Genomic DNA, 11321 nt, shown 5'->3' with positions numbered 1-11321 from the left:
AATCACTGGGGCTTAGGGGAAAAAAATCCCCAAACTTTACAACATGGTATGTTTAAAACAAAAAAGCCTGAAAGTCAGGAAGTCAAAGCTAAGCAAGTACTGCATCACGTTTTAAGGACATCCAAAAATCCAAACATTTAATTCTGGATGATCAAACCACTTTGTGTTGTCCACATTCACCTTATGCCATATGCCTATGAATTCCATACGATAAATGCAAAACACTGATATATAAATACAGCCTTCGGGTACTTTTTTTGCAAGTCTGTAATCTCTAAAATCAGTTTAAGGAGATAGTTTGCAATAATTCAAGCTGTTATGAAAATACCAAATAAACTTTTTTACCCTTCCAAACCCACTTTATTTTCTATTCTTTACTTTTTATACAAGAGTTAGAACTGTACAGCCATATTGTCTCAGAAGACAGGTGTAAAAAGCACCAACAGTGAGCCCATGCAGGCAGTTACTGTTTAAGATATGGATACTTAAGTAGACAAATACTTTGGTTTAACTTGCCTACAGGAATGTGAGTAAGCTTTCTTGGTTTTCCGGTTTAAGTAAATATCCAACCAACAATCCTTGAAACCTGCCAACCATAAGAACTGGAAAAGATTAAATACAATGCAAAGCCTTTTCACCTCATAGCAACAGAAGAACAAGACTTCCTGAAATCTGTTGAGTTTTACTGTGGATAGGGATTCAATGCAAAAACTACATAGCTGCCTCAGCTGTGGCTTGCTTCCATGGAGATATAATTTAAGGCCAGGCTGCCACCAAGCTGAACTACGTTTTCCTGCACCGCAACTGAGGCATTCAGGCAGTTAGCTGATGCAGCTGGAAACCCTTTTTGTAGGGTGCTTTCAGCTAGATCAGGTTCCTGAAATGAAATGCCAGCCTGCAACACCAGCATGGGGCAACCAGCTCTGTACTTTTTGAACTTTTTAAACACCGAACAGGGAACACCTGTGCCAGTCCTCTGCAGCGAAAGGGGCCTGGTCCAGGCCAGATCAGAACCAAGGACTCTTACTCCCCTTATACACTCATACTCCTTCCCTGCTACAGTCAAGATTCCTTAACGGCTTCTGCAGACTCCTACTTTGTGGGATCGCACTGTGATAACAGGCATTGAAACTGAAGCATTGCAGTGCCTCCTGTTGAAACCAGCCCTTTCACTGCATGAGAGCTCTGAACTACCCGACTGGTACTGAACTCTGGTCTCCCCTTTACAACGGCTGAACACCAGCTGGTGTTTCCAAAAGGCTTTTCACAGTGCTGGTATCACTAACCATCAGCTGATGACAGTTTCTGAGATGGGTGTTTGTGACTTTTTGATCATAATGTCAGTGAAGTATCTGTTGAAGTAGTATTTTCCTGATTGATTCCACAACTTAACTGCTGTTTATGAACAATGCAGTCCCTAAAAGAATTGAAAGCATTTTCTCCTTAACAATTAAGTGCCAAGAAACGATCACATAACTGACAGGCACTCTAAGGCTAATGTTGTCCCTTACCCTAAAAGGCAGGCCTCAGCTCAACACACATGCACTGGCTACTTAAACCACATATATACTAAATTCTTATTTATATATGTAAAAAAGGAAATGGCTGTTTTCACTTACTAGTTCCAAATAAAAGGTCACTAACCTAAAAGCAGCAAGCTGCAATGTTCTAGCATAATCCCTTCCTCTGCAAACCAGAATTCCAAACCCTGGCAAAAGCACTCCCAACACAATCATGAAATTGGCGTGGCTCTACCACCTCCTAATCATTACATTGGCTTCTTTAATCCCAGACATATTAAATCAGCAACATCTGCTCTTCTGGTGAACTTTATCTCATCACAATTTGCATTTTCAGGAAACTAAAAATCTTTAAGCTTTCTTTAAAAAGGGGAAGGGCCTAAAAAAAAAAAAAAAAAAAAAAAAAAAAAAAAGAGGAACACAATTTCTTAAGACCTACTTGCAAGCAAGAAATAAATTAAGAATTTGTTTAAAGATAACAAAACTTTATGCTTTCCCTGCAGCACATTCTGTGTGGAAACACTTGCTTTGTACCACATTCTGTCTAACAGCCCCCAGGAGAATGCTAATAAATGACAGTTATTAATGACATTCAATTAAGATTATGGTTTGTCTAATTCTCACATGAAGTTATGAGCTTGTTTCCTGGAAAACATGTAGGTTGTGCAGTAGATGACTAATTATTTGAGAACAATGTATTAAAATACTTTATTAACACCAAGACAAGACACACAAAAATCATCAGCTTTTACAGAAACAAAAGCATAATATAGTAAGAAACCTTGCCTGTTTTGCAAAAGTTATCACCATAACTGAGGCTGTATATAGTCTGGTAGTCTTTCACAGAAGAATAACCTTAAACTCCCACCTAGGTCTCCAACCCTGACAACCTGCATCGAACTCCTAAATGTTTTTATTATGAAACCTTCCCTTTTCACAGATGGATACTATCCAAATGCATTCTTTTACTTAGCAGCACAGATTCTCTTCACCAGCCTTAGCAACTTTGCACAGCTGCTTTATATCCACTAATTAAACTGTACTTATGAAAAGAGAATGACCTTTCTACCTAGTCTTTTCTTGTCCAGATTATACTGACAGCAAGAAGTCTGAAATCTTCCAAGTGTGAAAATGTTCATTAACATAGGAGAAAAGTGAGCAACTTGGATGGTGAATTACTTCCTTTTCTTTTTTTTCTTTTCATCGGCTGCCATTTTTAACTTTACTTCTTCCACAGGAAGTGCTCCTAATTTCTTCTTCTTTGCATTCTTAACCTTTTCCTTGATGGCTTCAATATCAATTTTTTTCTCAGTGGAGGCTACATAGTAAAAAATCCAAAGATAACAGACATTAATTTTACTTTTTCTAAATCTTAACGGTCTACAAGATAAACATATATAAACACAGTAAGCTGCATCCTGTGGCATTGGTTAAAACTCATTTTAAGTTCACTGACGATTTTATAAACTATTATAACAATCATTTTTGTTGAAACCAGTATCATCCACAAACCTCTTTCAGCAGAATTCAAAGGAGAACATATAAAAAACCCTATACAACTGCATTTGAAAACAGATGCCACACTGCACACATACAAACTGTTATCACTCACTCCTCAGGCCACAGATGTACTCCTCCGAAATTAATACATACATGCTTTCTTAGACACAGGCCTATTGGCTTGGTTGGTCTCACAAAAGAAGAGAAGAAATTTATTACTGAGTTCTTATACCCGGAAAAGCTTAATGGTATTTTGTCTTCCTGCAAGTAACTAAGGCGGTAAGATCACAAACATGCCTGTTCCTATCCTTACACTCTCTCCTTGGCCATCCATTAATGGCTGTTCTTAGAAACAGGATGGCAAAGGGTGGGCTGGGGAAGTACGATACAGAACTTTAACTCCTGCATGAAGACCTTTGTAAGAGACTTCTACAGGAAGTGCCAGAGTACTTCAATTAAACACAATGCTGAGCAATGTGAATAAGGTACTCCTATGTTCATCTAGGTGACGGTATTTTCTCTTTGGGCATGAGTCATGAGTTCAGATCCAACTCTCCTATCTCACCCAGTTTATCCCTACATCTGACAGTGGGTAGTACTGTCTTTGGACCAGCTCTTCTCTACATACAAACTACTGCTATGGTTTATTCTTGGAAGACTGAGGGTATGAGGTCAAAACACAGCAGCTAGAAAAGCAGAGTATTTGAGATACAGTACAGTCAATAGCAAGATCATGGAAGATTTGCTGCCATCACAAAACAGGACCATATCAATGCTGCAGAACACAGACTTTTTGAATACATGAACTTTTCAGTTCATTAGAAATTGCATAACGTGTCATGTAATAATATGTAGGTAGCATAGCTAATACAAAACACACATAATGTAATACAGTGAATGAATATGTAGTATAATCAATGAATCCAGAAAACTGAAGACTTGTTTCTTTAATGTTAAAAAAAAAATCATATGAAAACACAAAGTTCTTACTCTGCATATAGTGTGGTTTTATATTAACTTTTAGAAAAGCTATTTACCCCATCTTTTGCCAACACTTCCTTGTGGCGTAAGTTTTCAAGTAAGTAAGATAAAAGGAACCCAAAATAAATACTTAACAGAAAAGCCATTTGAATGCAAAAGTTATGGCAGTTTCTCTACAAGACTGAAAGCCAAAAATTGTTGCAGCCAGACCAACCAGTTGAAATGGCTGTCCCAGTACTCCCATCAGGAAAGCATTCTAGAGAGAACTGTCATCGTATAGGTATAAAATTATGGGCTGCATGATCTTTCTACTGTCCCTGGCAACTCCAGGCATGGATCTTTAACTACTAGGATTTTTTTGCATGACCTTTATTTTTCCTACAGCTGTACCTCTGCAAAATCACTCAGCCCAGGAATCAATAGCAGAAGGTTTTAGACTTGGGGGGGGGGGGGGGGGGGGGGGGGGGAGGGGCGCGCATGCAGAGTTTACCTTTCTTTGTTTTCACAACTGTCTTTTCCTTTGGTGGGATAAAAGCTTTATTTCTTTCTTCTTGCCTTTTCTTGACTGCATCAGCTTGCTTTGCCTAAAATTACCAGTAAAAAGGTCAAGTATCAGTACAGCAGAGAAAAAGGGACAAAAAATAAAATATCATTCCAAGTCAGCAGTCAAATGCTGTTTAACCAAACAGTGGGTTAGAACAACTTTACCTTTATCTCTTCCATTCGCTTTCGTTTCTTCTGTCTTTCTTTCAAAAAGTATTCACCACTTGCCAATTCTTTATCAATCTGCATAAGACAAGTACCAAAAAACTTTAGATAATTATGCATTATAAGCCAGATGTATAGTACCAGGAAATCAGGCGGCCTCCCAACCTCCTGTTAGCAAGAACATGATTTTAAGTTGTACTATATTCCTGCATAACCAAATTAAGTTTCAGCTGACCTGGCTTTCTGGCTGCGGAGGTGGGAATGGTGTGTACTCCTTCTTAGTATTTTTCTTCTTTGGCTCCTTCCGTTTTTTCAAGTTCTTCCGCTTGAACTTAGGCAAAAATCTTTCCCAACTTTGAGACCTCAGTTCAGGATCTTTTGATAATTCCCTTTTGATCATCAAAGTCTTCAGTAGTTTTAGAATGTCACAAAGAAGTTATTAAAAATGGTATTACAGTAATAGTCAAAAGCTTAAAACTACAAGTTTTACCAAACTTTCTTACAGTGAATATGCTACATCCAAACCTTCCACCTCTTACTGCATTCTGTTAATTATGAACAGCAGAACCAGAAAGATACATATGTCTCCAAACGGGGACAAAATGCACTGGAGAAGGTGCCTCATTTAAACAAGCAAGTATCAACCAAACAAAGAGGGGAAAGTTTATACACCCTTTTCCTTGTATGTTCTCAGATACTGTTAATGATATTATGGCAATATATCCTGGTAAAATGGAGGATACCAGTGTCAGGGGTTTTTTTGAAGAAGCATGCTACAGAAATTCTCAAAAATGTATTACCACACAGAAACACAAAAAGTATATAACAACTCTCTGAGAAGAAATAGTACTTTCTTGCAAACAAAGATGCACAGTGGACCATGCTAACCTTAATGTTATATATGGGATGTATATTCTTCATTGTGTCCAAAACAACTTTTCTAACCTGTATTTAATAAAAAAGAAAAGGAACAGAACACTCAGCAAGTATTTCATATTCTATTAAATTAAAATACCAGGTATACTGTCTTGCTTCCTCTCCTCACCCCTGCCCCCCAAAGTAGGTTGACTTAAAAAGCTAATGCACATGTTTAACTGGTGGCACAGGACAAGATTACTGATATTTCTGAAGTGCTGTTTCTAATACAGTCCAGCATGCCCCACAAACATTACTGTCATGTTATCATGGCTTTTATGTGTCATGAGAAACTCGCTTTTGAGAAGCATTCTTCTCCTGCATAGTTATTAAAAACCTATTAGATGTTCTTTAAGGTTATGTATCATTAACTGCAGTATTTTCACTTACACCTTTTATCTGAAGCTACAAAAATTATTACTAAAGAAATCCCCAGAACAGTATTTCACAAATACTTTCTTTCCAAGACAGAAAGATCTCACAGTTTAAACAAAAACCAGCAGCTAAGCTGCTAAGACTACGGACATGCAAGTAAAATGTACCTTACTAACACAGAGCTGAAAAGTCAGTGAGATACTGCTGAGGTTGTCAGATTTTGCCTTTTGTATGCCCTTGAGCTGGGCACAGAAGTAGGCTATACAAATAGCTCATCTGCCTCCTCTTACCTCTTTCAGCCCACTAAAGGGTCCAAGAGCTGAAACAGTGTTGCCCTGCACCATAATATAACAGTTTGTTAACAGTTCCAGGGCCTACATCAAAAAAAAGAAACAAAGTTAAGTGCAAACTGAAGACCCCACACAAATTTGGGTCCAAGAATTGTTACTACACCTATAGGAAATACCTTCAGAGTAGAGCCTTTTGGCCCAAGAAGTCGTGCTCTTCTTTTTATAAAAGTGTCTCTCTTCCTCACCAGAGAGCCTATTTTAATGATGTCACATGCAACATCATCCTGAAGGATACGAACTGCCTAAAGAGACAAAAAGCTGGCAATATCATCGGAATGCAAATGTATTATTCAGAAGAGTCAAGAGAATATTTCAGTTTATTCTTCTCAATTTGCTTTCAGATATGTTTACTTTAAATATATATTTAATTTTAATTAACTCACTTGTAAACCCCATATTTTGAAAATGTACTATTTTGTAAGTATTATGATAGAATGACACAAACTTCCAGAATTTAATACAGACCTGTTCAAATGGAACGCTTCTTGCAAGAAGTTTTATTAAATCCCTAGCTCTAATGATTGCATATGGATCAAAAGTCTTCTTAGTGGTAGTGACAGTCATGCTTCCTTCAATTAGATCCAGCGCTGCATTCACAAACTGCAATATTTGAAAAGAAACAGGGAATCAATATCTCTGAATAAGAACCTCAGAACTCACCTTTGGCAGTAAGAAGGTAACAAACAGAACACAACATACTGACGCAGATCCATTTCCCAAAATTCCGTATGTGACTTGCAGCTTAAGAAAATTCACACATACAGACACACACCAAAGAGACTGATTATGTGTCACAAGGCCCAAAATACCACCTCCCTCATCTCCCTGAATTCACATGCAATGGAGTTGTCAGTGCCTGAATGGCAAGACATGCTGCTGCAGAGAGCTTTCTGACAGCATCTGTAAAGAACTGCACATGTGAATACACAGACCTTCACTGATTTTGATACCAATAAAAAAATTACACTACCAATTGTAAATGTAAGCACAACGGAAATATACACAGATGCAGTATTAGAAAAGCAGCTTGCACTATTTTTATAAGCTTAAGTAAGACCTGTATATCCCCAAAGATAAAACATAGTACCACAATTAGTAAGTATTCATACATGTTCACTCAAGGCTTTCTGGACAAGTGGCCAGCACTCCTTCAAGTATGCTTCTCTATACTTCGGGAATAATGTTGCAAAACTGCTTTCTTCTAACAGCCCTTTCGGATTATCCTCTCTTGTAAAGGCTGGCTCTTTCCATCCATCCGGCACAGTGAGAAGTTCATATTCATCAACTGTTATAGGTATACAAAAAAAAAACAACCAGCAAACCATAAACCGAAGGTTTCTCCTCCTCTTTCATCAGTAACTATTACATCTCCTCCCCGTTTAACTACAAAAGGTACTGTAACTGAAAGCAGGGATGCAAAGTTTTGTTTAAGACTCTGCCGAATGTGTTCTGCATTTCTTCTGACCTTAAATTACTGCTTTAAGGTACTTTTAAAAACCAGACAAAGGCAACCACAGCAGAGCTAGGCGCTGTGGACAGGCTGCCATAGGAGAACAAGAGGCCGGCCCAGCGCGCCCCGAGGCCGGCCGGCCGCCCCGCAGCAAAGCGCCCCCGCTGCGCGCCCCTCGCAGCCAGCAGCCGCCCCTCGCCCAGCGCCGCGGGCCGGGAAGCCGCCCGCCCCCGCGCCGCCCCGTGCCGCGGCCCAGCTCCTCGGCCCCCGCTTGTTTCAGGAAACCCAAGGGACCGCCGGGACGGGACGGTGGGGCCACGCGGGTACCCTCAGCCCGAGGGCTCCCCGACCAGCCGGCTGCCCGCCCCACATAAGCTCTCACCCCGCCCCCACCTGCCGCCGCCTTCTTTTTGTTTCTGGGTTTTGGTTTTTCTTTTTGCCGCGCCCCGGCCTCAGCCGCCCCCGGAGGATCCGCCATGACTGCCCGCGCGCCGCCCCCGCTCACCCGGCACCGGAAGCGCCGCGCGCCGGTAGGGGGCGGGGCGCGGCGCGGCGCGGGGCACGCCGGGAGCGGCAGTGGCAGCCGTGGCGGCGGGCAGAGCGGCTGAGGGGAGTGGGTGCGGCGGCCGGGGCGTTGCTGGTGGCGTTACCCTCTGTATTCAGAGCAATTCGCGTGGGCCTTCCCCGGGAGAAAAAATGTGAAAATAAAGCTGGTGCGAACAGGAGGGATGCTGCTCTGCCTCGCCCCGAGCGGCGGTGCCGGCCTCTGCTGTGTGCCTTACCGAATTTTGTGATCAGAACGCTAACAAATACTATATGGACATAGGGTTTTCTTTTACCAGTCTGCACATATTCTTGAAGAAACAGAACGTGCGCATTATTTGGACTTGGGATGTCCCACGCAAAGTGCTATCAAGGACAATTAACTGAAGTAATTGCTGCTTAGGACAAGGCGACTTCGAAGAGCAATCACGTCATGGAAATCACACTTTGCAACACAAGACTGTTGCAATCAAGATGTATTTGATACTCCTTGGACAAACAGCCAAAGATGTGTCCTTGGGCAAACTATCTTCATTGTAATGCTACAAATCACACCCCCTACGCCAGCTACCCCGACCCACAAAGAGACCCCTCCTCAATGAGTGTGTGTAGTTAACCAAGACTGTATAACCGTTATGTAGGTTACCATCCAATCAGTGTTAGAGGGTTGGAAGTTAACAAGTTCATGTTTGTGTAATCGTGTATTAACATGATTATGGAAACTACCAAGGGTGATAGTTCACCTACCACCCAAACTTGTGCAACTTCGTATTAAAAGCAATATCTTGTATTCTTAGACTTTTGATTTTGCACACAGGGAAACGAACTTACTTTTGAGATGACATTGGGTCGTAGTGAACACACTCGGGTGTCGGGTATTACAGGCCGCATGTCAGACCAAAACATCTCTGTGCTTGTGAACAGAGAAAATTCCTGCAGCTCTCCATCAGGGTTACTTTATTTCAAGGTGGGCGACAGTGGCTCCTGCGAACACAGCACGGTCTGTCTCATGCCACAGGGCCTGGTGGGCGATTACGCGGCTGGAAACCCCACTCACTTCCCCTAGGTCTCTCTGCAGCCCCTTTTGGACTCACTCTATGCCTCTACTGTGATTACAGGGACAGGCTCAAAGAAATTTAATGCTGTGGTTGAGGTGAGAAGCATATATGGAGTGTCTTTTTTCCTTCTTCCTCTTTTATGTGAAACATCTTTTCCAGCCACGTTCTTCAGCTTTGAATTTTTAATTGCTCTTATGCAACGTAAAGGAAAACAAGAACCAGCATCATCAAAATGTGCGCTGCAGTACATTGATAAATACTTGAAGTACTTCAGTGCTCATAACTACAGAAAACGTGTTCCTGATGAGACCTAATTATCCAGTTGAATAATGTAATTTAAGGTTCTCTGGGGGGTGCTCTGCAATCTCCTCCCACCCCTTTCCTGTACCTGTAAATGAGCTTCTTCTTCAGTAAAAAAGCAAGAACATGCCTCCTTTGCTCTCTTTTACGGGGACCATGAAAAGCCAATGGAGTGAAGAGCTGGAAAAGACCTTTAAAATCAAGAACACTCACATCTCTGAGGCAGGACATCATTGTCCTTGACAGGTGTTCATCAGACCTTTTCATAAAAGCCTGCATTCTAGGGTGTTTAATTACCATCATGATGATGGCAATTACCAAAATATGTTCCTTACCAAAGATATCCCTATCATCTGATCTACACATAAAAAAATATTAATTCAAAGAAGCTTTGATCCCCCTAAACTTTTCTTTGAGCTTGACAGCAGTCTTTCCTAGCCTGCTCCATCTCCCAGCCCTGCGCCAGCCCCATCTCCCACAGTGAACAGGACACCAGGATCCCTTCCGCATGTAATTTTGCTGTCAAGTTGATGCATGGTTTAGCCATTTATTTCTCTTTTGTCTGTCCACATCCTTCAAACAGGGCCTCTGTGGGTGCACTTGTGGGCCGGTGAAGGACAGAGCATCCCCTTGCGGGGCTGCGAGGTGCTTCTCAGGGCACTATCTCTGCTCCAAAACAGAACATCAAGTACTCACCTTCTGCTCTGAGGACAAAAGGGAAAAAAGCAGGAAGGGGAATCTGCGAGGCCCCGCAGCAGAAGGTTTCTGGGGTGTCCCTCCGGCCATTTGGGGTGCTTGATTATCTGTCCGTGGTCCCACTAGATGGCAGTGACCACTGCGCTAACTGGAGCATCCCCAAGGGAGCTGCCGCCCGCCCAGTGGTTTCTGCTTGAGGGAGGAGATGGAGAAGACGGGAACGTGCTGCCTTCTGCCTGCATGGCTCAGCCTTGCCTGGGGAGGCCGGGGTCCTGCTTCTGCCTCGCCAGATGTGCCATTGACAGATGCAGTGACCCTGGGCGAGCACAGGGAGGCAAATTTGCTTCTCTCAGCTCTTGGACACAGAAAACTTCTGGGGCTGCTTGCTGGGCTGGTATCCCTCAGGGCTGCATAGCCTGTGGGCACAGGGCTGGGGTCCTGCACCCCGTCGATGTGAAGGCAGAGCTGGGGGGACTTGGGGAGGCAGCTCATGAAGTGCACGGTGCTTATGTCACCTGAAAACTGGACAAGTGTTGTGGAAGCACTGCAAAGCAGATTTGGCAAGCATTTGAGGGAGGATAATTAGTTTAGTTCAGCACTTTTTTTTACAGCCTGGCTGCTCCCATAAGGAAAATGCAACCCACCAAAAATCACAGAATTGGGCTGTGGGAGGGGCATGCTGGCAGTGCTCAGCAGTGGGAATCAGCTTCCTGACCGGGATGAGAGGCGGGGAGGTATAGAGAGGTATAGAAAGGTATAGAGGCTGCAGGCCATGAAGTGTCAAGAGCGTGAAGACAAATTATAGGCTGCAGCAAGAAAGAAGAGGGACCCCAAGGGAGAGGCGCAGGGGGGAGGTGGCACGGCCAGGGCAATGCGTAAGGCAGAGGATCTTTACAGCAGTACGCTCTCTGGCTGTGAGCCAGAA

General features: G+C 42.5%; 1 protein-coding gene across 1 annotated transcript; it reads right to left on the bottom strand.

Annotated features, from left to right (window-relative positions):
* Positions 1-2214: 2214 nt before the first annotated feature.
* Positions 2215-8316, bottom strand: KRR1 (KRR1 small subunit processome component homolog). The gene is made up of 10 exons (XM_037389096.1): positions 8193-8316; positions 7459-7634; positions 6815-6949; positions 6466-6591; positions 6290-6373; positions 5598-5654; positions 4945-5115; positions 4710-4787; positions 4492-4585; positions 2215-2838 (listed from the first exon to the last, which is right to left on the bottom strand). Exons 1-10 carry the CDS (start codon positions 8275-8277, stop codon positions 2696-2698), a joined length of 1149 nt encoding a protein of 382 aa, XP_037244993.1. The 5' UTR covers positions 8278-8316; the 3' UTR covers positions 2215-2695.
* Between the last annotated feature and the right edge of the window lie 3005 nt (positions 8317-11321).

Source organism: Falco rusticolus, chromosome 5, assembly GCF_015220075.1.
Source record: "Falco rusticolus isolate bFalRus1 chromosome 5, bFalRus1.pri, whole genome shotgun sequence".
NCBI classification, from domain to species: domain Eukaryota; kingdom Metazoa; phylum Chordata; class Aves; order Falconiformes; family Falconidae; genus Falco; species Falco rusticolus.
This window is presented reverse-complemented; position numbering and strand designations above follow the sequence as displayed.

What these genes read in the sequence shown, in the direction of transcription:
- KRR1 (XM_037389096.1), bottom strand. Translation starts at nt 8,277, where the DNA reads ATGGCGGATCCTCCGGGGGCGGCTGAGGCCGGGGCGCGGCAAAAAGAA. An exon ending in CAAAAAGAAGGCGGCGGCAG is followed by an intron (nt 7,635 to 8,192) that starts GTGGGGGCGGGG and finishes TACCTATAACAG; the next exon opens with TTGATGAATATGAACTTCTC. An exon ending in CCTTTAGTGGGCTGAAAGAG is followed by an intron (nt 5,655 to 6,289) that starts GTAAGAGGAGGC and finishes TATTAAATACAG; the next exon opens with GTTAGAAAAGTTGTTTTGGA.